At 35.7% G+C, this 27,474-nt stretch overlaps 1 protein-coding gene across 5 annotated transcripts in view; it reads right to left on the reverse strand.

Annotated features, from left to right (window-relative positions):
• Positions 1 to 27,474, reverse strand: part of POLQ (DNA polymerase theta) — a 157,749-nt gene that overhangs the window by 91,993 nt on the left and 38,282 nt on the right. For all 5 annotated transcript variants that reach the window (XR_006222195.1, XM_042999132.1, XM_007098338.3 and 2 more), the window contains exons 13-15: positions 12,181 to 12,374; positions 11,143 to 11,267; positions 9,380 to 9,623 (exon numbers count right to left, since the gene is read on the reverse strand). Coding sequence is in view for 4 of the 5 variants with exons in the window: in XM_042999132.1 (XP_042855066.1) it covers positions 9,380 to 9,623; positions 11,143 to 11,267; positions 12,181 to 12,374 (563 nt within the window). In the remaining variant the exon portion in view is untranslated. The remainder of the gene's footprint in view (positions 1 to 9,379; positions 9,624 to 11,142; positions 11,268 to 12,180; positions 12,375 to 27,474) is intronic.

Consider the following 27,474-nt stretch of genomic DNA (forward strand, 5'->3'; position numbering starts at 1 on the left):
TATTTGTAAATAACAATGCAAAAGTATACTATATCAAATATTAGCAAATAGAATCTAACATCATATAATAAAATAAGATGACCAAATTAAATTTATTCCATAAGATTGATTCAATATTAGGAAACCTATTAATATAATGTACCATGCTAATAGATGAAGGAGGAGGAAAAAAAAACTATGATAATCTTCAGGAATACTGGAAAATGCTTTGACAAAATTCAATACCCAATCATGACAAAAATATTCAAGAATTATGTATTTCTTACATAAACACACACACACACACACACACACACACACACACACACACACCATAGTTCTGAAACCAGTATCCTATTGAAGCAACACCAGAGGCATTTCCCCTAACAAACAAAGCAAAAATGCTTGTTTCCCCTAACAAAACAAAGAAAATTATTTACAAATAATATTGGTCTATTGTTTTCTTGTTTCCCCTAACAAAACAAAAATGTTTGTTTCCCCTAACAAAGCAAAAATGTCCAATATCTATTACTACTATCCTTACTACTACTACTACTACTACTACTACTACTACTACTACTACATATTAGAGATATCAGCTAATACAATTAGATAAATCAATTAAAAGCATACAAATTCTTACAGAAGTAAAATAACTATTTGTAGATGATGTGCCAACATACCTGGAAAATTCTAGAGAATCAATGATAAAAGTAATTCAAACAATAAAAGAATTTAGAAAATAGGATAAAAAATTATACAAAACAGCCTTCATATACCCTAATAATAACTATGTAGAAGACATAATAAAAGAGAGTAACCAATTAAAATAACAATAAATATTAAATAGGAATAACTTTAACAAGAAATGTATAAAACCTGTGTGAGCAAAACTTAAAACTTTTGAAAACCTATATGAGGAAATCTTTTGAAAACTCTTAAAAATCACAAAGACTAGATCAAATTCAAAGATGTTACCTATCCTTGGATAGGTTGACACAAAATATAAAGATATCAATTCTAAGTTAAATTTCAATACAATTCCTATAAAATATCAACAAGCACTTTAACTTTCATATGGGCAAATATGCAAGAATAGCCAAAAAAAAAAAAAATACTGGAAAACTATCAGAGGAAGTGTCCTTCCAGAGATTAATAATTTATAATTTATAATTAAAAGTATTTACTGGCTCATGAATTGACAAAAAGAATAGTATATAAAATAGAAACTACAGAAATAGACCTAATTATTTATGGATATTTGGTATATGACAAAGATGGCATCTCAAATCACTAAGTCAAAAATAAACATTTTTATAAATGGGAGCCATTGGATAAAAGACAAAATTTGATCCAGACTTTATACTATACACAAAATTAAATTCTAAATACATCAGGAATCTAGATGCAAATCTACAAATACTAGGAGAAGACATGAATGAATTCCTTTTTAATTTCAGTAGACAAAAGTTTTCTAACTATGACAATTCCAAAGCAAAAAAAAAAAAAAAAAATTGACAAAAAAATCAATAGAAAAGTTAAAATTCTGCATGGCAAAAACAATGTAGTAAAAGCCAAAAGACAATTTATAAATTTTGAGAAAATATTTGAAATATACATATAAAATAAACAGCTAAGAACTCTAATCAATTTAAGAAGAAAAGATTCTTTTAAAAGGAGAAAGAAGGGCACCTGGGTGGCCCATTAGATTAAGCATCTGACTCTTGATTTAGGCTCAGGTCATGATCTCAGGGTCCCTGTGATAGAGCCCTCTGCACTGACAGCAGGCAGTCTGCTTGGGATTCTCTCTCTGCCACTCCCTTGTTCTTTCTCTCTCTATTAAAGTATATAAACATTTAAAAAAAATAAATAAATAAAAAGGAGAGGGAAAAGACCAAACTCAGTAGAAACAAGAAAAGACATAACCAGATAATTCACAAGGATACAAAAAAATGATCCTGAAACATATGAAAAGATATCCACCATCATTCACAATTGGAGAAATACACATTAAAACCATACTGAGATACTATTTCCTATCTATCAGACTGGTGAAATGAAAACTCTAACAATGGATTCTGTTTGCAAGGCTGTGGCGTAATAGGCCAGTGAGAATGTAACCTGGTACAACCCTTCTGCAGGGTAATCTGGAACTAATAAACCTACATAAGCACTTACCTTTTGAAATCCCACATCCAAGAATTTACTCTGAAGAAACATTACCAACAATGGAAAATACATATGCATAGGTAATTTATTGTGAATTTTTGTTAATGGCAAACTGAGACAATAAAAATGGATTTTCTGGCTCTCATGTACCAAGTACTAAAAGGAAAGGGTGGCCAGGTGTCAGATATACCAGTTTCCATTCAGAAAATTAACATTAATACAATGCTATCTCTTATCTATACACCTTATTCAAATTTTATCAATTGTTCCACTTATATCCTTGTTCTAATCTAATTTAGAATAAGGTGGTACATTTGGTTGTCATGTCTCTTTATTTCCTTTAATTAGAAAGAGTTCCTCAGTTATTGTTTTTCATGACCTTGATATTTTTGAAGAGTATTAGACAATTATTTTGTATAATATCTCCCAATTTAGGTTTGTCTGATGTTTCCTTACAATTAAATTTATGTTAGACATTTTTGATAAGAATACTCCAGGAGTAATGCTGTGTCTTTCTCACTGTGTCACATGAGGAGGTATGTGACGTACATCTGTCCTAATACTGATGTTAGTAATATTGATCAATAAAGTTCTGGGCATTCAGAAAGGCATAATCACAGAAATAGTAGCCTTAGCATAATACATAAGCACAAATAGCAACTAGAATGTAAAGAGAAACTAGACCTAGAACTTTGCCAAATGGTGGGGGAGCTGCCGGAACCCTTTCCATGTCAGGAGGGGCTGCAAGTGCCACAGTTTATGCTCCCTCTCCACCTTGATAGCCCAGAGAGAAGCAGGGTTCAGGTTCCCTAGCTGGCCTACCACTTCAGTAAGTTCCAGACCCCTAGCCCACACCAGCCCCAGCCCCACCAAAGTAGCACCAGTGTGGTGCCCGCCAGAACACCCCTGAGCAGTACTCACTGTAACTCCAGCCATTACAGCAAGGTGGCACAGGTGTAAAGCACCCCAGACCCAGGCCCACACTACTTTGGCTCCACACAGTTTACTAACACACTCCATGACTCCCTGGCCCACATCCACCTTAGTTCCAGCCACCCCGACAGTGCATCCCTTGTGTTAAGTGTCCCCAGAACACCCCAACTTGTAGCTTTAGCTGTCCTCCCAGAGCATCCTGTGGGTGGAGAGTCCCTAGACAGCCCTGGCCCATGCTCACTTCAGCTTCAGCTATCCTGCCAGGGATCCTCTCATGGAGAGCCCAGGGAATGCTCCAACCTGCGCCAACTTCAGCTATAGCTCTCCTGCCAGAGCACCCTCTCTATGGAGAGCTCTGGGACCACCTGGCCCAAGCCCACTTTAGCTCAAGCCATCCTACCAGGGCAGCCCAAACATGGAGTACCTGGGACTCCGTGCCCATGCCAGCCACAGTTCCAGCCAGCCAAAGTTATCCAGCATACACAGAATACACAGGAAATGACATACATAATACCTTTCTTTTAAGTTTAGAAGTAGCTATTCTACTCAATTCAAAGGAACAAACACAGAAAGTCAAGCAAGATGGGAAGACAGAGGAATATGCTCCAAACACAAGAACAAGACAAAACCTTAGGAAAAGGACCAAATGAAACCTAGAGAAACAATATGCTTGATAAGCAGTTTGAAATAATGATCTTAAAGATCTTCACTGGACTGGAGACAAGGGTGGAAGAACTCAGTGAAAACTTCAACAAAGAGTTAGAAAATATAAGAAAGAATCAAAGCTGAAGAATACAATAACTGATATGAAAAATACACTAGAAGGAATCAATAATAGGGGACAAGAAGAGATGATTAGCAATCTAGAAGACAAGGTAATAAAAAGCACTCAGCTGAACAGCAAATAGAAAAAAAATTTTTTAATGAGAATAGGTTAAGGATAGGTTAAGCAATCTCTGGGATGACATCAAGAGAACAAATATTCACATTATAGGGGTCCCAGAAGAGAATAGAGAAAGTAGGAGGCAGAAAATTCATTTGAAGAAATAACAGCTGAAAATTTCCTTAACCTGGGGGAAGAAAACAAACATCTAGGTTCAGGAAGGACAGAGAGTTCCAAACAAGATGAACTCAAGGAGTTCCACACCATGATACATAATTAAAATGTCAAAGGTTAAAGATAAAGAGAAAATTTCAAAAGGAGCAAGAGAGAAACAAAAAGTTACATAGAAGGGAAACCACTTATGGCTATCAGCAGATTTTTCAGCAGAAATGTTGTGAGCCAAAAGAGAGTGGCATGATATATTCAAAGAGCTGAAAGGAAGAAAACCTACAACCAAGAATACGCTCCATGGCCATGTTATCATTCACAACCGAAGGAGAAATTTAAAAAAGTTAAAGTTCATCATCACTAGGCTACCCTTAAAAAAAATGTTAAAGGGACTTCTTTATGTTAAAAAGAAAAGGTCATAATCAGAACTAAGAAAATTATGAATACAAAGATGTAAAATATGAGAATACATACCTAAAACAGAGGTGAAAAAATTTTTAGAATGTGTTCAAATTTAAGTAACTGACTTAATATAGACTGCTATATAATTAACATGTTATATATAAACCTCATCGTAAAGACAAAACCAAAATCTATAATGGGTATACAAAAAATAAAGACAATCAACTAATACAACAGAAAGTCATCAAAGGAAAGAGAGCAAAAGAAGAAGAAAAAAACTGAGAACTACAAAACAACCAGAAAACAATTAACAAAAGGGCAATAAGTACACACCTATCAATAATTACTTTAAATGTAAAAGTAGGTCTAATGCTCCCATCAAGACATAGCGTGGTGGAATAGATTAAAAAACAAGACCCATTTGTATGCTGCCTACAAAAGACTCATGTCAGACCTAAAGACACACAGAAATTAAGAATGAAAGAATAGGAAAAGATATTCCATGCAAATAAAAGCAAAATTAAAAAAAAGCCAAGGTAGCAATACTTATATCAGACAAAACAGACTTTAAACAAAGGTTGTAATAAGAGACAAAGGGCATTATATAATGATAATGGGGTTAATCCAACAAGAAGATATAACATTTGTAAATCTCTATGCACCCAACATTAGAGCACCTAAATACATAAAGGAAATATTAACAGACCTAAATGGAGAAATTGACAGTAATACAGTAATAGTAGAGGTCTATAACATCCCATTTACATCAATGGATAGATCATCCAGACAGAAAACAAAGGAAACAGTGGCTTTGAATGACACATTAGACCAGATGTACTTAAAATATCCATGCACAACATTCCATCCAAAAACAACAGAATATACCTTCAATTCAAGTGTACATAAGACATCCTCCAGAACAGATCACACATTAGACCATAAAACAAGTCCCAGGAAATTTAAGAAAATTGAAATCATATCAAGTATCTTTTCTAACCACAATAGCATAGAACTATCAATCACAAGAAAAAAACTGGTAAAAAGAAAAACACGTGTAGGCTAAACAGCATGCTACTAAATACCATGCTACTAAACACCCAATGGGTCAATGAAGAGATCAAAGAGAAAATCAAAAGATACAGGAAGACAAATGAACATGAAAAGACAACAGTCCAAAATCTTTGGGATTCAGTGAAAACAATTCTGAGAGAAATTCATAGATACAGGCCTACCTCAAGAAACAAGAAAATTCTCAAATAAACAATCTAACCTTATATGTAAAGGAAATTGAAAAAGAGAATGAAGCCAAGGTCCATAAAAGGAAGGAAATTAAGATCACAGTGGAAATAAATGAAATAGAGATTTAAAAAAATAGAAAAGATCAAGGAAACCAAGAGCTTGTTCTTTGAAAAGACAAAATTAATAAACCTTCAGCTAGACTCATCAAGAAAAAAAGAAGAGGACACAAATCAATAAAATCAGAAATGAAAGAGGAAAATTAATAGCCAACACCACAGAAATACAAAGACTTATACGAGAACATTACAAAAAATTATGTCAATAAATTAGAATAAATGGATAAATTCCTAGAAACATATAATCTTCCAAAACCGAATCAGGAAGAAACAGCAGCTGAACAGACAAGACACTAGTAATGAAACTGAATGAGTAACCAAAAAACTCTCAAAAAACAAAAGTCCTTGACCAAATGGCTTCACAGGTAAATTCTACCAAACTTTTAAAGACAAGTTAATATCTATTCTCCTCAAACTATTCTAAAAAATAGAAGAGAAAGGAAAACTCCCAAAAACATTATAAATGTATTCTACAAAGCCAGTATTACCCTGATACCAAAACCAAAAACACTATAAAAAAAGAAAATTATAGGCCAATGCCCCTGATAAACATAGATGCAAAAATCCTCAACAAAATATTAACAAATCACATTCAACAGTATATTAAATGGATTATCCACCACGACTAAATGGGATTTACTCTGGGGATGCAAGGATAATTCAACGTTCACAAATCAAAACAAAGGTTAAATATCATATGATCATCTCAATAGATGCAGAAGAAGCATTTGACAAAATTCAACTTGAGTTCATAATTAAAACTCTCAACAAAGTGGGTTTAGAGAGAACATACCTCAGTATAATAAAGGCCATACGTGAAAAACCCACAGTTAACATTATACTCAATGGTGAAAAACTGAGAGCTTTTCCCCTAAGATCAGGAACAAGACAAGAACATCCACCTTCCCCACGTTTATTCAGCACAGTACTGGAAAGCATAGCCAGAGCAATCAGACCAAAAAAGAAATACAAGACATCTAAACTGTTTAGGAAGAAGTAAAACCATCACTATTTGTAGATGATATGATACTATACATAGAAAACCCTAAAGATCCATCAAAAGTCTATTAGAATAAATAAATTCAGTAAAGTTGTAGCATAAAAAGTTAATACACAGTAATCTGTTGCATTTTTATACACTAATAGCAAAGTAGTAAAAACAGAAATTAAGAAAACAAACCATTTACAGTTACACCAAAAATCTTGTACTCTGAAAACTATAAAACATTAATGAAAGAAACTGAAGATAGAAAAAAGAAATGGAATGATATTACCATGCTCATAGACTAGAAGAATTAACATTGTTGAAAATGTCCATACTACCCAAGCTATCTACAGATTCAATGCAATCCCTATCAAAATACCAACAGCATTTTTCTCAAAACTAGAATAAATAATACTACAATTTGTATGGAACCACAAAAGACCTAAAAGCCGAAGCAATCTTGAGAAAGAACAAAGCTGGAGGTATCACAAACCTAGATTTCAAGATAAACTACAAAGCTGTAATAATCAAAATAGTATGGTACTGGCACAAAAACATGTAGTAGATCAGTGAAACAGAACACAGAGTCCAGAAATAAACCCATGCTTAATGGACAATTAATCTATGACAAGGAGGCAAGAATATGCAATGGGAAAGTCTCTTCAGTAAATGACGCTGGGTAAACTGAACATTTATGTGCAAAAGAATGAAAAGGGTATCACTTCTTATACCATACAAAAATAAATTCAAAATGGATTAAAGACCTAAATGTGAGACCTGAAACCATAAACTCCTAGAAGAAAATGCAGGCAGTAATTTCTTTGACATAAGCTTTAGCAACATTTTTCTGGATATGTCTCCTCTTGGAATAGGAACAAAAGCAAAATAAACTATTGGGATTTCACCAAAATAAAAAGCTTTTGCACAGTGAATGAAACAATCAACAAAACGAAAAGGTAACCTATTGAATGGGGGAAGATATTTGCAGATGATATATCCAATAACAGATTAATAGCAAAAATATGTAAAGAACTTATATGACTCAACACCAAAAACAAACAAACAAATAATTAAATGGGCATTAAGTCCAATTAAAAATGGGCAGAGGACCTGAATAGACACATTTCCAAAGAAAATACATAGATGGCAAACTGGCACACGAAGTTATTCAACATCACCAATCATCAGGGAAATCAAATCAAAACCATGAGATATCAGTTACACCTGTCAGGTCACCTGGAATCAAAGACAAGAAATATCAAGTGTTGGTGAGGATGTGGAGAAGCAGGAATGCTTGTGCACTGTTGGTGGGAATGTAAATTGGACCAACCACTGTGGAAAAGAGCATGGAGGTTTTTCAAAAAATTAAAATGAAAATACCATACGATTCAGTAACTCTATTACTGAATATTGACCCAAAGAAAATGAAAACGCTAATTGGAAAAGATATATGCACCTCTATGTTCATTGCGGCATTATTTACAGTAGCCAGGGTATAGGAACAACCCAAGTGTCCATGGATAGATGAAGGAATACAGATGTCATATATATATATATATCTCACATATCATGTATCATAAATATGTGATAGAATATTACTCGTCCATAAAAATGATTGAGATCTTGCTATTTTTGACAACATGGATAGACCCAGAGGATATTATGCCAAATGAAATCAGTCAGACTAAGAAAGACAAATATCATATGATTTCACTTAGATGTGGACTCTGAAAAAACAAAAAAGAAAAAATAGACCCATAAATACAAAGAACAAACTGATTGTTGCTGGAGGGGAGAGGTAGGGGGATAGGCAAAATGGTTGAAGCGGGGGGCGCCTGGGTGGCTCAGTTGGTTAAGCGGCCAACTTCGGCTCAGGTCATGATCTCGCGGTCCGTGAGTTCGAGCCCCACGTCGGACTCTGTGCTGACCGCTCAGAGCCTGGAGCCTGTTTCAGATTCTGTGTCTCCCTCTCTCTCTGACCCTCCCCCGTTCATGCTCTCTCTCTCTCTCTCTGTCTCAAAAATAAATAAAAAACATTAAAAAAAATTTTTAAAAAAAATGGTTGAAGGGGAGTGAGAGATAAAGGCTTTCAATTATGGAATGATTAAGTCACAGGCATAAAATGTACAGCATGGGGAATATAATCAATGGTATTTAATAGCATTTTATGGCAAAAGATAGTAGTTACACTTGTGGTGAGCAGGGCATAACATATGGACCTTTCAAATCACTATGTGTACACCTGAAACTAATGTACCACTGTGTGTCACCTATACTTCAATTTAAAAATATATATATACACACAGGCGCGCACACACACACACACACACACACACACACACGATAGTAATTCTAAAGGGGGAAAAAAGCAGTCTCATTGTCTTCCAGTGACCCCATGTACGTCATGATACTATCAAAGAAAAAAATATTTTAGTACATTTTCTATTATTTACAAATAGACATAATTTTTCATTTAATAACTACTGGTCAGGAGGACTCTCTTACCTTTTAAAGGGCACAGCATTTTTCAGAACAGTCTCCACTTCCACAATATTTGCTCTGGCAAGATCTGCCACAGTAAGATAGCCAGAAGCATAGAAGAACCTGGCTCGCTGTGCATTAAGTAAGGACACCCGGACCAGGTCACACAACTCCCTCTGGATGCCAAATGTAAGACGCTTCTGAAATTGGGAAAGTAGTAGTTCCATGTTGTGCCAGCCGAGGCGGTTGGAAAATACTGTAATCATCCCTACAATAATCATAGAATATTTATGAAATTAAAAATTCTTGGGCTGCCTGGATGGCTCAGTTGGTTGAGCGCCTGACTTCACTCCGGTCACAATCTCTCAGTTTGTGGGTTCTAGCCCCACATGGGGCTCTGTGCTGACAGCCTGGAGCCTGGATCCTGCTTCGGATTCTGTCTCCTCTCTTTGCCCCTCCCCCATTCACACTGTCTCTCTCTCTCTCTCAAAAATAAACATTAAAAAAACGTTCAAAAATTCTTTTAAAAATTCTTTATAAATAATTCTCTATTTCTTTAGATACTTTTGTCTTGCTGTATCTTTTGTTTTGTTTTGTTTTACCAGCAGAATCATAAACTTTAAGAGGCACAAAGGCACAAAGTGTACGTTAACAGGCAAGTAGACACATGTTCAGGGCCTAGCTAATTGGTCAATAAAAGGGGTAAACACATTGTCATCTCATTTATTCTTAATCACGAACTTGATATTTGAAAAAACTGAGGCAGAGCATGTTAACACAAAGTACACAAAAAGCCCTCACTCTAGTTCATTCCTCTCATTCTCTCTTCCTTCCTTTCTTTTTTTAAGGAAGAGAGAACTCTTTAAAACAGGTGAGGGACTCTTTCATCTAGAGCAAAATAAGAAAATAAGAGAGATGATTTAAATATTCAAGTGCTGAGAGGAGTACAAAAAGTGAAGCTCCTATTGATATTTTCTTCAAGGAAAGGTTGCCCAACTTAATAGCTATTCCCTCATGAGATAAAGAGGCCAGAAGAGCCAATGTCAAGGCATTAATATAATCACTTCCCTATGAGAACATTAATCCTACAGGCAATTTGAGATCCTTCATGCCAGTGAGTTGAAGTCTCCAGCCCCTCCTACAATCTTTCCCTCAGTACTCTCATATATGCACACACCTTCACAATGAAACCTCCTACACACACAAATCCACACTCTCTCCAGCAGCCCAGGGTTTCCTTTTAAGAGTTTGTAAGGATTTCTTGGTAAAATCAGACCCAGAACTTCCCTATTTGCCTAGCTTACAGATAGGGGTTTAATTTTATTAAGGGCAGACCAGTGTTTCCTTAGAGGAGAGATATTTAGAACAGTCTACCAGATATACAGAAATCCCTCTGTAGTTGCCATCCTCCTACTCAATAACAAATATTAATCAGCAACTTGATGAGAAAGAGGAGGCCATTGAGAACTTTGGGTCTACTTCCTGCAACAGTGAAAACATAAAAACTAAAAAAAAAAATAAAAAGGAGGATGCTTAGCAGGTGGCTAAGCAATGGAGGGAGACTAAGATCCAGACACTCAGCTAGCTGCCAGCTGCCAATCCTCTGGAGCAGGGTGAGAAGCCAGTTTTAGGGGTTCTTATGAGGACAAACATACACAATTATGACTTTACATGATCCCCTCATTTTTAGAGAAGCCTAAAATAAATGGAATATGAAAAAAAGTAATTTTAACTTGATCTCAAACTGCAGAGTCTCAAATAAATGTGGAAACCCTTGTTTAACTGACCTGCATAAACAGCTGCTGACTGTTGTAAGGATTGAATCTGTCCACGACTGCATCCATATTTCTGATTTATTTCCTTTAAGGGAACTTCACTGATTAAGTCTAATAGCACAAGACTGGTAAAAAACCTGGAAAGTAAATCACCGAAAGTGTGGTAAGAGATTACTTATGCCTACAATGAAGATATAACATATGCTGGGAAACAAGAAAGAATCAAAAAGGCAAGTGAAGATTTATACACTGTGAGAAGATTCCTAATAGGATATAGGATTAGTGGACAAAGACTGAGCTCAATGTTGGTCAAATAAATCCTGACATACATTAGTACTATAGCATAGCAAGGAACCTAATACCTATATAACAAAAAGAGCTCCTCCATATTTCAATACTGCTAACTAATTTTAAGAAATAAGACTTGGTTCAAGAAATATAATGGCACAATAATTTAAAAGAACATCTGATACACAGTTACATGATCATCTATTCATATTTAAAAAAAATGACATAATTTGATAATAAAAACCAGTTTTGACTTGAAAGGTCCTAGTGCCACAAATAATCCAAGTATATAAATCCTTACAAAATTCACACTTGATTATGTTGTAAATAATATACTAGATACTAGCACTAAGAAAAATAATTTTATTAGATTTTAAAGAAGCTAAATGCTTCAATTTCCCCATCTGAATTTTTTAATGGCTCTTCCCCAGAGCCATTATGATATTGTTTTATAATAATGATACAAAGCACAACCTCACATGAAGCTACACTAAGTTGGCAATTCTAATTCACATCTTTAAGTAAAGGAAGTAATTAAATGTTCTACTTTAAAAGGTCTTCATCTACAATGACTTCTAAACTATAAATAGCAAGAGAGAAATATCAATCAATTCAGTAAATACAGGAAAGTGAAACTTTTTACCATACTCAGCCAAAAATTTGATTTTAATGATAATGAAAGTGACTACAATAAACTGAACATCTACTATATATCCAAAAACTGTGTTAAATACTGGATAGTGTAGACTCCTTGATATTTACCTTTTATGGATGGCCATCTGGCGATGCTGTCTCTCAGTTCTGGCTACTACTTTTCCTTTCACACAGCGAGCCAAGAACGCTTCTTCGACTCCCACTAGCTCTGCCACCCGTTTCATAGAAATTGGCAGCTTCTCCCATAAACAGAAAAATCGATACCAGTCAATAGTGGTCCAATCCTCAGACATAGGTGTAACCTAAAAGAAAGAAATATCATTCATTAGCTAAACAAATGTATTACAAAAGGAACAAAACTATAAATGTAAACTTTGTATTAAAAATAAAGGACTCAGCATTTGGAAAAATTTCTAAATGTGGTAATAACTCACTTATATGGAAACTTCATTTATTTACAAACGAGTCACAACCAAAAGAAAAGAGACCACTGAGCATACAAAGTGGATTTTACCAAATCCAAGAACTTTAATCATAGACACTTTTAATTTCAATGTCCTTACATTAAGTACAATCCTAAGTATTTTCTATGATTTCCAAGAAAGAATCAGGAGAATAGAAAGAGTGGGGAAGGAAAGAAGGAATCAATATTCACAAATGCTACAATATATTATCTAAAATATCCAGGGTTCAACAACAATAAAAACTATGAGACATGCAAAGAAACAGGAAAGTGTGTCCCAAACACAAGGGAAAAACATGCAAAAGAACTTTGATAGGCTCCAGATTTGGGAATGCCAGACTTCGAGGTATACAAATACAGTCAAAGAACAAAAGAAAACTATGCTAAATGAAGTAAAGGAAGGTATGATGACAATGTCTCAGCAAGAAGAGAATAAGAGTAAAGAGAAAGAAATGATTAAAAAAAAAGAGCTAAATGGAAATTCTGAAAGTAAAGAGTGCAATAACTGAAATAAATAATTTACTACAGAGCTAAATACTACATGCAAGCTGTCAGAAGAATCAGCAAACATGAAGATATACCAATAGAGACTATGCAATCTGAGAGGACAGAAAAAAGGGAAGGAAAAATTAACAGAGCCTCAGAGAAATGTGGGAACTATTATGTGCAACAAGAGACTAAGTGAACTCCAAGTAGGATAAACATAAAAATATCCATACCCAGATGCATCATAGTAAAAATGTAAAAAAACAAGAGAAAATCTTGAAAGCAGCAGCAGAAAAACAATGCATCATATACAAGAGAAACCAATAAGATTAAGAGCTGACTTCTTAACAAAACAATGAAAGCTAGAATGCAATGAAATGATATATTCTAACAGCTGAAAGAAAAAAAAAAAAACCATCAACCCAGAATATTACATGAAGGAAACTATCTTTCTAAAGTAAAGGCATCATAAAGGCATTTTCACTGAAACAAAAACTAAAAACATTCTCTTCTAGCAGATTTTCCTTATAAGAAATACTAGAGAAAATTCTTCAGGTTGGAAAACAAGTGACCCAAAACAGTATTTTAATTCCACACACAAAAAAACAAAAAGTGCCAATAGAAGTAGTTATGTAGATACTTATAAAGACAGTATTATTGCATATTTCCTCTCCTTCCCTCTCCTGATTTAAAAAGCAACTGTATAAAATGACATGTATGTAACATATAAAAATGCATTACATTTGGCAATAACAGCCCAAAGGTTGACATGCGGGAGTTGTGAAACTAAATAAAGAAAACCTCCCTTACCATGGATCAGGGAAGCCCTGAAGGGAGAGCTGTTAAGCCCATACCACTCATTGTAGCCTACATAACCAGCAGGAAGAAGGAAGAATTATTTCAACAAGGGAGAGCACTTTTCAAATCGGAATTGTATCTCCTGTCTTTAAAAATAGGAAGGAAGATCCCTCTCTGCTCTAGTGACAACATACTAACTACCATTTACAACCAATCAGAAACCACCACAAACTCAAACTCTTGTTCTTCTCCAGTACACTTTTGTTCTAAACAAAACACTCCCTAATTTCCTCCTAAAACATAATAAAAGCTGACCCTCCTTTGTCTTTTCAGACTTGCTTATGGTTCACCATAGCTTGCTTGTCCCAAATTGCAATTCCTCTGCTATTCCTGAATGAAATTCATTTTTTACTTAAATAAAATTTCTCTTTGCTCTGTTTAGAGTTAACAGAGCAAAACTGTATTGGAGTAAGGAAATGACAAAAGATAGTAACTAAAAACAATAAGAATAAAGAAAAACACAAATCTTAAATACGAATTTTAATGTAACAATAAATATACATTTTTCTCTCATCTTACCTTCTTTAAAGACATAAAATTGGGGTGCCTAGGTGGCCCAGTTGGTTAAGCATCCAACTCTTATTTTGGCTCAGGTCATGATCTCATGGTTCACAGGTTCAAGCCTGCATGGGGTTCTGCACTGATAGTGTGGAGCCTGCTTAGGATATTCTCTCTCTCTCTCTCTCTCTCTCTCTCTCTCTCTCTCTCTCTCTCCCCCCTTCTCTGCCCCTCCCCTGTTCGCTCACTTTCTCTCTCAAAATAAGTAAATAAACATTTAAAAAGACATAAAATTACATAAATTATAACAATGTATTACTGGGTTTGTAACACATATAGATATACACATATAACAGTAATAGCACATCAAAATAACACTATACCAGAATAATGTTTCTATATCTCACTGGAACTAAGTTAGTATAAATTTTAAGCTATATTATAACTCCTTGAGTAACCACTGGGAATAATTAAAAAAAAAAAAAAAGAGAAAAATTAATTAAAGAAATTAAAATGTTATACTAGGAAATATTCAATTAAAAGAAATCAGTAAAAGAAGTACAGAGGACATAAAAAGACATAAGATATATAGAAAATAAAGAGACAAAACATAGATGTTACCCCAACTATATCAATAATAACATTAAATGTGAATGGGTTAAATAATAAAAATTAGCAGACTGGATAAGAAGCCAGAATCCGAGTTCCGGAAGATGGCGGCGTAGGAGGACGAGGGGCTCACAGCGCGTCCTGCCGATCACTTAGATTCCACCTACACCTGCCTAAAGAACCCAGAAAACCGCCAGAGGATTAGCAGAAGGGAGTCTCCGGAGTCAAGCGCAGACTAGAGGCCCACGGAAGAGGGTAGGAAGGGCGGCGAGGCGGTGCGCGCTCCACGGACTGGCGGGAGGGAGCCGGGGCGGAGGGGCGGCTCGCCGGCCAAGCGGAGCCGCCGAGTCTGGCTGGCAAAAGCGGAGGGGCCGGACAGACTGTGTTCCGACAGCAAGCGCGACTTAGCGTCTGGGAGGTCATAAGTTAACAGCTCTGCTCGGAAAGCGGGAAGGCTGGAGGACAAAGGGAGGGAGAGCTGCTGAGCCCCCGGACGGCAGAGCTCAGCTTGGCGGGGAACAAAGGCGCCAGCGCCATCTCCCCCGCCCATCCCCCAGCCAAAATCCCAAAGGGAACCGGTTCCTGCCAGGGAACTTGCTCGCTCCGCGCAAACACCCAACTCTGTGCTTCTGCGGAGCCAAACCTCCGGCAGCGGATCTGACTCCCTCCCGCTGCCACAGGGCTCCTCCTGAAGTGGATCACCTAAGGAGAAGCGAGCTAAGCCTGCCCCTCCACCCCCCGTGCACCTTGCCTACGCACCCCAGCTAATACGCCAGATCCCCAGCAACACAAGTCTGGCAGTGTGCAAGTAGCCCAGACGGGACACGCCACCCCACAGTGAATCCCGCCCCTAGGAGAGGGGAAGAGAAGGCACACACCAGTCTGACTGTGGCCCCAGCGGTGGGCTGGGGGCAGACATTGGGTCGGACTGCGGCCCCGCCCACTAACTCCAGTTATACACCACAGCACAGGGGAAGTGCACTGCAGGTCCTCACCACGCAAGGGACTCTCCAAAATGACCAAACGGAAGAATTCCCCTCAGAAGAATCTCCAGGAAATAACAACAGCTAATGAACTGATCAAAAAGGATTTAAATAATATAACAGAAAGTGAATTTAGAATAATAGTCATAAAACTAATCGCTGGGCTTGAAAACAGTATACAGGACAGCAGAGAATCTCTTGCCACAAAGATCGAGGGACTAAGCAACAGTCACGAGGAGTTGAAAAACGCTTTAAACGAAATGCAAAACAAAATGGAAACCACGATGGCTCGGCTTGAAGAGGCAGAGGAGAGAATAGGTGAACTAGAAGATAAAGTTATGGAGAAAGAGGAAGCTGAAAGAAAGAGAGATAAAAAAATCCAGGAGTATGAGGGGAAAATTAGAGAACTAAGTGATACACTAAAAAAAAAATAATATACGCATAATTGGTATCCCAGAGGAGGAAGAGAGAGGGAAGGGTGCTGAAGGGGTACTTGAACAAATTATAGCTGAGAACTTCCCTGAACTGGGGAAGGAAAAAGGCATTGAAATCCAAGAGGCACAGAGAACTCCCTTCAGACGTAACTTGAATCGATCTTCTGCACGACATATCATAGTGAAACTGGCAAAATACAAGGATAAAGAGAAAATTCTGAAAGCAGCAAGGGATAAACGTGCCCTCACATATAAAGGGAGACCTATAAGACTCGGGACTGATCTCTCCTTTGAAACTTGGCAGGCCAGAAAGGCTTGGCACGATATCTACAGTGTGCTAAACAGAAAAAATCTGCAGCCGAGAATCCTTTATCCAGCAAGTCTGTCATTTAGAATAGAAGGAGAGATAAAGGTCTTCCCAAACAAACAAAAACTGAAGGAATTTGTCACCGCGAAACCAGCCCTACAAGAGATCCTAAGGGGGATCCTGTGAGACAAAGTACCAGAGACATCACTACAAGCATAAAACATACAGACATCACAATGACTCTAAACCCATATCTTTCTATAATAACACTGAATGTAAATGGATTAAATGCGCCAACTAAAAGACATAGGGTATCAGAATGGATAAAAAAAACAAGACCCATCTATTTGCTGTCTACAAGAGACTCATCTTAGATCTGAGGACACCTTTAGATTGAGAGTGAGGGGATGGAGAACTATTTATCATGCTCCTGGAAGCCAAAAGAAAGCTGGAGTAGCCATACTTATATCAGACAAACTAGACTTTAAATTAAAGGCTGTAACAAGAGATGAAGAAGGGCATTATATAATAATCACAGGGTCTATCCACCAGGAAGAGCTAACTATTATAAATGTCTATGCGCCAAATACCCGAGCCCCCAGATATATAAAACAATTACTCATAAACATAAGCAACCTTATTGATAAGAATGTGGTCATTGCAGGGGACTTTAACACCCCACTTACAGAAATGGATAGATCATCTAGACACACAGTCAATAAAGAAACAAGGGCCCTGAATGATACATTGGATCAGATGGACTCGACAGATATATTTAGAACTCTGCATCCCAAAGCAACAGAATATACTTTCTTCTCGAGTGCACATGGAACATTCTCCAAGATAGATCATATACTGGGTCACAAAACAGCCCTTCATAAGTTTACAAGAATTGAAATTATACCATGCATACTTTCAGACCACAATGCTATGAAGCTTGAAATCAACCACAGGAAAAAGTCTGGAAAACCTCCAAAAGCATGGAGGTTAAAGAACACCCTACTAACGAATGAGTGGGTCAACCAGGCAATTAGAGAAGAAATTAAAATATATATGGAAACAAACAAAAATGAAAATACAACAATCCAAACGCTTTGGGATGCAGCGAAGGCAGTCCTGAGAGGAAAATACATTGCAATCCAGGCCTATCTCAAGAAACAAGAAAAATCCCAAATACAAAATCTAACAGCACACCTAAAGGAAATAGAAGCAGAACAGCAAAGGCAGCCTAAACCCAGCAGAAGAAGAGAAATAATAAAGATCAGAGCAGAAATAAACAATATAGAATCTAAAAAAACTGTAGAGCAGATCAACGAAACCAAGAGTTGGTTTTTTGAAAAAATAAACAAAATTGACAAACCTCTAGCCAGGCTTCTCAAAAAGAAAAGGGAGATGACCCAAATAGATAAAATCATGAATGAAAATGGAATGATTACAACCAATCCCTCAGAGATACAAACAATTATCAGGGAATACTATGAAAAATTATATGCCAGCAAATTGGACAACCTGGAAGAAATGGACAAATTTCTAAACACCCACACTCTTCCAAAACTCAATCAGGAGGAAATAGAAAGCTTGAACAGACCCATAACCAGCGAAGAAATTGAATCGGTTATCAAAAATCTCCCAACAAATAAGAGTCCAGGACCAGATGGCTTCCCAGGGGAGTTCTACCAGACATTTAAAGCAGAGATAATACCTATCCTTCTCAAGCTATTCCAAGAAATAGAAAGGGAAGGAAAACTTCCAGACTCATTCTATGAAGCCAGTATTACTTTGATTCCTAAACCAGACAGAGACCCAGTAAAAAAAGAGAACTACAGGCCAATATCCCTGATGAATATGGATGCAAAAATTCTCAATAAGATACTAGAAAATCGAATTCAACAGCATATAAAAAGAATTATTCACCATGATCAAGTGGGATTCATTCCTGGGATGCAGGGCTGGTTCAACATTCGCAAATCGATCAACGTGATACATCACATTAACAACAAAAAAGAGAAGAACCATATGATCCTGTCAATCGATGCAGAAAAGGCCTTTGACAAAATCCAGCACCCTTTCTTAATAAAAACCCTTGAGAAAGTCGGGATAGAAGGAACATACTTAAAGATCATAAAGGCCATTTATGAAAAGCCCACAGCTTTTCTAACATCATCCTCAACGGGGAAAAACTGAGAGCTTTTTCCCTGAGATCAGGAACACGACAGGGATGCCCACTGTCACCGCTGTTGTTTAATATAGTGCTGGAAGTTCTAGCATCAGCAATCAGACAACAAAAGGAAATCAAAGGCATCAAAATTGGCAAAGATGAAGTCAAGCTTTCGCTTTTTGCAGATGACATGATATTATACATGGAAAATCCGATAGACTCCACCAAAAGTCTGCTAGAACTGATACATGAATTCAGCAAAGTTGCAGGATACAAAATCAATGTGCAGAAATCAGTTGCATTCTTATACACTAACAATGAAGCAACAGAAAGACAAATGAAGAAACTGATCCCATTCACAATTGCACCAAGAAGCATAAAATATCTAGGAATAAATCTAACCAAAGATGTAAAAGATCTGTATGCTGAAAACTATAGAAAGCTTATGCAGGTAATTGAAGAAGATATAAAGAAATGGAAAGACATTCCCTGCTCATGGATTGGAAGAATAAATATTGTCAAAATGTCAATACTACCCAAAGCTATCTACACATTCAATACAATCCCAATCAAAATTGCACCAGCATTCTTCTCGAAACTAGAACAAGCAATCCTAAAATTCATATGGAACCACAAAAGGCCCCGAATAGCCAAAGTAATTTTGAAGAAGAAGACCAAAGCAGGAGGCATCACAATCCCAGACTTTAGCCTCTACTACAAAGCTGTCATCATCAAGACAGCATGGTATTGGCATAAAAACAGACACATAGACCAATGGAATAGAATAGAAACCCCAGAACTAGACCCACAAACGTATGGCCAACTCATCTTTGACAAAGCAGGAAAGAACATCCAATGGAAAAAAGACAGTCTCTTTAACAAATGGTGCTGGGAGAACTGGACAGCAACATGCAGAAGGCTGAAACTAGACCACTTTCTCACACCATTCACAAAAATAAACTCAAAATGGATAAAGGACCTGAATGTGAGACAGGAAACCATCAAAACCTTAGAGGAGAAAGCAGGAAAAGACCTCTCTGACCTCAGCCGTAGCAATCTCTTACTCAGCACATCCCCAAAGGCAAGGGAATTAAAAGCAAAAGTGAATTATTGGGACCTTATGAAGATAAAAAGCTTCTGCACAGCAAAGGAAACAACCAACAAAACTAAAAGGCAACCAACGGAATGGGAAAAGATATTTGCAAATGACACATCGGACAAAGGGCTAGTATCCAAAATCTATAAAGAGCTCATCAAACTCCACACCCGAAAAACAAATAACCCAGTGAAGAAATGGGCAGAAAACATGAATAGACACTTCTCTAAAGAAGACATCCGGATGGCCAACAGGCACATGAAAAGATGTTCAACGTCGCTCCTTATCAGGGAAATACAAATCAAAACCACACTCAGATACCACCTCACGCCAGTCAGAGTGGCCAAAATGAAGAAATCAGGAGACTATAGATGCTGGAGAGGATGTGGAGAAATAGGAACCCTCTTGCACGGTTGGTGGGAATGCAAATTGGTGCAGCCGCTCTGGAAAACAGTGTGGAGGTTCCTCAGAAAATTAAAAATAGACCTACCCTATGACCCAGCAATAGCACTGCTAGGAATTTATCCAAGGGATACAGGAGTACTGATGCATAGGGGCACCTGTACCCCAATGTTTATAGCGGCACTCTCAACAATAGCCAAATTATGGAAAGAGCCTAAATGTCCATCAACTGATGAATGGATAAAGAAATTGTGGTTTATATACACAATGGAATACTACGTGGCAATGAGAAAAAATGAAATATGGCCTTTTGTAGCAACATGGATGGAACTGGAGAGTGTGATGCTAAGTGAAATAAGCCATACAGAGAAAGACAGATACCATATGGTTTCACTCTTATGTGGATCCTGAGAAACATAACAGAAACCCATGGGGGAGGGGAAGGGAAAAAAAAAAAAAAAAGAGGTTAGAGTGGGAGAGAGCCAAAGCATAAGAGACTGTTAAAAACTGAGAACAAACTGAGGGTTGATGGGGGGTGGGAGGGAGGGCAGGGTGGGTGATGGGTATTGAGGAGGGCACCTTTTGGGATGAGCACTGGGTGTTGTATGGAAACCAATTTGACAGTAAATTTCATATATTAAAAAATAAAAAAATAAAAAAAATAAAAAAATAAAAAAAAAAAAAAAGCCAGAATCCAACTATATGCTGTCTGTAGAAGACAGATACAAAAATACAAAAAGGTCAAAAGTAAAAGGCAGAGAAAATATAATGCAAACCACAACCATAATAAACCAGAGTGGCCATACTAATATCAGATAAAATAGACTGTTCAAAAACATTAATAAAAACAAAAGGATCATTCTATAATGATAAAAGGATCAACCCATCAAGTATATATAAACAACTATAAATATATACAGGGTGCTGAAATACAGGAACAAAACTTGTCATAAATGAAAAGAGAAATTAAAAAATAATAGCTTAAGACTTAAATACCCTAACTTTCAACTGGATAGAACAACTAAGCAGAAGATCAACTTAGTCTTCTAAGACAATATTCTAAATCAACTAGACCTAACAGACATCTGTAGAACTCCATCCAACAAGAGAAGAGTGCACATTGTTCTTGAATTCACATAGAACATTCTCCAGGATAGACCATATGCAGGCAATAAAACAAGCCTCAATGTATAAAAGTATAGGGGTGCCTAGCTGCCTCAGTCAGTGGAACATGCAACTCATGATCTCAAGGTTGTGGGTTTGAGTCCCATGTTGTGTGTAGAAATTGCTTAAAAATAAAGTCTTAAAATATATATATATATATTTTTTAAATATTATATTTAAAAAATATATATATATAAAGTCTTAAAATCTTAAAATATATATATATACACACATCCATATATATACATACACACACACATATAATATATATAAATATATATTTATAAAATATATAAATATATATACACACACACACACACATCCATATATATACATACACACACTAAATTACACAAAGTATGTTTCCTAAGAATGGAATAAAATTCAAAATGAATAACAAATAATGTTTGAGATTCATAATGTGGGAATTAAACAAGAAACTACTAAATGACATGGGTTAGGGAAAAAATCACAATAGAAATTACAAAGTACCTTAAAATTAATGAATATAAAAAATGAAAACATAACGTACCGAACTTAGAAGATGCAGTGAAAGTAGTATTTTGAGAGAAATGTATAGCTATAAATGCTTCTATTAAAAAAATAAAGGTTTGAAACTAATACCCTAATCTTCAACTTTAGACAATTGCAAATTGAAGAACAACATAAAGCCAAAATAAGAAGGAAGAAAATAATAAAGAGCAGAAATTAATGAAATAGCCAAAAATAATAAAAGAAAAATCAACTAAACAAAAATTGGTTCTGGTAAAAGGCAAACTTGAGACACATAAAATTTTTCAAGATTTTATTTGAGCATAAATTGATTTCAATTGGGCAGTGCCAAACCAAAGGTGGTTAGAAGCCCTCCACTAACAGGGGGAGGAGCAAAGTTTTTATAGAGAAGATGCTGAAGCAAAGCAAAGCAATTATTTGACTGGTTATAGCTTAAGCACTTGCCTTACTTGGGAAAGCCTCAATGGCTGTTTGTGATTGGTTGTTCTCAAGTTTCAATTTCTTGGATTTGAGTGCACTGCTTCTGGCTTATGTTTTGTCTTGCTTATGTAAGCTACCAAGGCATTACAGCCACCTCAATCTAATGGCTTCCTTGTTTAAATACTTTTAACAGTGCTTTGAAAAGATGAATGAAATTGAAAAACTTTACCTAGGCTGATTCAGAAATGAAGAGAGAGGACTTAAATTACTAAAGTCAGGAATGAAAGAAGGGATAACATTACTGAATGTACAGAGAAAAAAGGGGCGGGGTTATAAGAAAATAATGTGAAATGAATACCAACAAATTAGAGAAGCTATATAAAATGAACAAATTCCTGGAAACACACAAACTATCAAACTTGATTCAGGAAAAAACAGGAAATATGAATAGACCTATAAGAAGTCAACTGATTGAATTAGTAATAAATTTACTCCAAAGAAAAGTCTGGGCCCAAATGGCTTGACTGGTAAAATTTATCAAATATTTACATAAGAAACATAAATCTTTCACAAATTCTTCCTTAAAACCACACAAAGTCATATTGAGAGAAGAGAACTACAGACCAATATATCTAGTAAGTATAGATGCAACAATCCTCAGTAAACCAAATCTAGCAACAGATAAATAGTATTATACAAATAACCAAGTGGGATTTACCCAGAAAATCCAAGATCAATATCTCAAAATCAATTAACATAATACACTATATCAATAAGATGGACAAAAAAACCCACATGATGATCTCAACAGATGCAGAAACAGCACCTGACAAAATCTAACACTCTCTCATGATAAAAGCATTCAACAAAGCCATCTGCAAAAAACCCACAACTAACATCAAGATTGATGGTGAAAGACTGAATACTTCTGCCCCAAGATAAGGGACAAGGCAAAGATGTATGTGGTTGCTATGCCTATTCCATATTTTATTGGATTCCAGCCAGGTAAATTAGAGAAAAAAGGAAAGGAAAGGAAAGGAAAGGAAAGGAAAGGAAAGGAAAGGAAAGGAAAGGAAAGGAAAGGAAAGGAAAGGAAAGGAAAAAGAAAAGAGAAGGGAAGAAAGGGGAAGGGAAGTGAAGAGAAAGAAAGGGAAGGGAAAGGAGGAAGAGGAAGGATGGATGGAAGGAATGAAGGAAGGAAGGAAGGAAGGAAGGAAGGAAGGAAGGAAGGAAGGAAAAGATAGAAAAGGAAAGACATCCAGACTGAAAGGAAGAAGCAAAACCATATTTGCAGATGGCATGGTCTTGTATATAAAAAATCCTCAAGAATTCACAAAAGTACTGTAAGAATGAATAAACAAGCTTAATAGATTACGGGATATAAGACCCATGTACAAAAACCAGTTTTTTCTGTATACTTTAATAAATAATCTGTAAATGTAATTAAGAAATAAATTCAATTTACAATAGCATCAAAAAGAATAAAATGGTTAGGAATAAGCTTAACAACAACAACAAAAAAAACCTTGTACTCTGAAAACTGTAAAAATTGTTGAAAGATATTAATGAACTATCTGCATCGACCATAAGGCTTAATATTATTAAGATGAAAATATTTCCCAAAATGACCAACAACTTCAGACAATCCCTATCAAAACTCAGAAGGCTTCTTTGCAGAAATTGGCAAGATGATCCTAAAATTTATAAGGAAATGCAAGTGACCTAGAATGATCAAAATTTTTTTCAAAGTAAACAAATTTAGAGGGCTCACATTTCCTGATTTGAAAACTTACTACCAAACTACAGTGATCAAAACAATACAATATCAGGGCACCTGGGTGGCTCAGTTTGGTTAAGCATCTGGCTTTTTATTTCGACTTAGGTCATGGTTTAGGTCTCATGGTTTGTGCAGGTCATGATCTCGTGGTTTGTGGGATTGAGCCCCATACTGTCAGCACAGAACCTACTTGGGATTCTCTCTCTCCCTCTCTCTCTGTCCCTCCCCCACTCAAGTGTGCTCTCTCTGTGCTCTTTCTCTCTCTCAAAATAAATAAACATTTTTTTCAAGTACAGTATCAGCATAAGGATAAATATATATCATTGAAACAGAATTGAAAGCCCAGAAATAAACCCTCACATTTGTGGTCACCTGATTTTTGACAAATGGTGCAGAGACACCTGGATATGTACATGCAAAGGAATGAAGTTAGATTCCCAACTTACATCAGTCACAAAAGTCCAAGTAGATCATATGTCTCAATGTAAGATAAAACTATAGAACTCAAGAAAACAGGAGTACATCCTTGTGACACTGAGTTATACAGTGGATTCCCAGATATGACAGCAAAAGAAAAAAATTGATAAATTTATCAAAATCCATAGCTTCTGTGCTTCGAAAATCATCATCAAAAACATGAAAAGATAACCCACAGAATGGAAGAAAATATTTCCAAATCTTATGTCTGATAAGAGACGTATCTAGTATATATAAAGAATACTTACCTCAATAATAAAAACTAGCAATACTTTAAATAATTTAAAATAGCAAATAATTTAAAAATAGCAAAAGATCTGAATATTTTTCTAAGATATTCATATGATCAATAAACACATGAAAAGATGCTCAACATCATTAGCCATTAGGGAAATGCAGTCCAAACTATAATGAGATAGCACTGGACACTCATAAGGATATATTAAAAAAGATAAAAACAAGCATTGGAGAAGATGTGAAGGATAGGAATTCATATACATTGCTAGTGGGAATGTAATATTACGCAGATGCTTTTGAGGAGTTTGAAAAATCTCATAATGTTAAAAATAAAGTTACCACATAATTCAGCAATTCTACTCCTAGGGATATACTTGTACATGCATGTTCACAGCAGGATTATTAATAATAGCCAAAAAGCAAAAACATACCAAATGCCCATTAATTGATGAATGGATAGAAATGTAGTATATCCATACAATGGAATATTATTCTCCAATATAAAGAACTTAAGAACTGATACATGCTTTACTGCAGCATTATTTACAATAGCCAAGAAATGGAAGTACTCCAAGTGTTCATCAATAGATGAATGTATAAAGAAGATGTGGTATATACACAATGAAATACTACTTAGCCATAAAAAGTATGAGACCTTGCCACTTGCGACAACATGCATGGACCTAGAGGGTATTATGCTAAGCAAAATAAGTCAGTCAAAAATAAATATCCTATGATTTCACCTATATCTAGATTCTAAAAAACATGAATAAACAAACAAAAAGCAAGATCATATCTATAAAAACAGAATACAAACTTATGGTTGCCAGAGGCAAAGGGGGAGAGGGACAGGCAAAATAAGTGAAGGGGAGTGGGAGATACAAGCTTCCAGTTATGAAATAAGTCACAGGAATAAAAGGTACAGCATAAGGAATGTAATCGATGGTACTGTAATAGCATTGTATGGTGACAGATGGTAGCTACATTTGTGGTGATCATAACAAAACATACAGAGCTATTGAATCACTATGTTCTATACCTAAAACTAATGTAACATCATGTGTCAACTACACTCAATTTTTTTTTTAAAATAGAAAAAATGGGAATATATGTTATACCATGGATGAAACTTGAAAATATTATGCTAAGTGAAAGAAACCAGTCATAAAAGACCACATATTATATGATCCCATTTATATGAAATTTCCAGAATACGAAAGTCTATAAAACAGAAGGCACACTATTGCATTAGTGGTTGCTTAGGACTAAGGGAGAATGAGGAGACTAGAGGAAATTTGAGAGTAACTGCTAATGCAACCAGGGTTTTTCTAGGGTGATGAAAATGTTCTGAAATTAGATATTGGTGATAATTGCACAACTCTGTGAATATACTAAAACCCACTAACTTATACTTTAAATGGTATGCTATATAAACCATATTACACAAAGCTATTTTAAAAATATATACTCAACTTCTACATGAGAAAATTTTCAGAACATTCTTGGAAGCCCAAAAATAGACTTAAAGAAATAGAGAAACATGTCTCTTCATGAATAAGACCAATCAGTCTAAAAAAGAAGGATGTCAATTCTCCTACATGACAATGTGTAAATTTAACAATACCAATGAAAATACCAAGTTAATTCCAAGCATTACATTAAAAAGCAAGCAAGCAAGAATGCGTATGAACACTGAAAAAGGACAGCAATGAAGGAAACTAGCCCCATTAGATAAAACATACAAGAAAAGCTTTTAATTAAAACAGGGTAACTCGTGTACAAATTGGTAAAATTGGTCTGTTGTCAGATTGACAAATGAGGCAGATATACATCCAAAACCAAATGTAAGTTTAAAATATCCAAATAAAAAATGCAAATTAGTACATAAAACATGGGGAAAAAAGTAAAGATAAAAGCTAAAGAATTTTTTCATTCGTTGTGTGTAAATAAACCTTTTAATAAATGAAATTGTGACTGCAGAATGTCACCATGAAAGAAAGGTGAAATTGAAAAGCCATATACAGTAGGTCTCCCCTGCTGCTTATCTGTTGGTTTCACTTCCCATGGTTTTAGTTACCCACAGTTAACCATGGTCCATAACAGATGATATATCATCAGAAGGTCAATAGTGGCTTCACACTACATCATAATGTCTATAGTATTCACCTCACTTCATCTCATTACATAGGCAATTTATCATCTCACATCATCACAAGAAGGGTACATACAGTAAATAATTTGAGAGAAAGATCACATTCACAAAAGATTTATAACATTACATAATTGTTCTATTTTGTTATGTTGTTGTTATTAATCTCTTACTGTGCCTAATTTATAAATTAAAATTTATCAAAGGTATGTAGGTATGGGAAAAACATAATATACATAGGGTTCGGTACTATCTGGGTTTCAGGCATCCACTGATGGTATTGGAATGCATCCCCCATTTTTTCCCTCCATGAATTGTCATGTGTTTTATTTTTCTATTGTGTTTTGTTCTTTTTCTTAAGTTTTTAAGGT

The sequence above is a fragment of the Panthera tigris genome, chromosome C2, assembly GCF_018350195.1.
Source record: "Panthera tigris isolate Pti1 chromosome C2, P.tigris_Pti1_mat1.1, whole genome shotgun sequence".
Classification (NCBI taxonomy): Eukaryota; Metazoa; Chordata; class Mammalia; order Carnivora; family Felidae; genus Panthera; species Panthera tigris.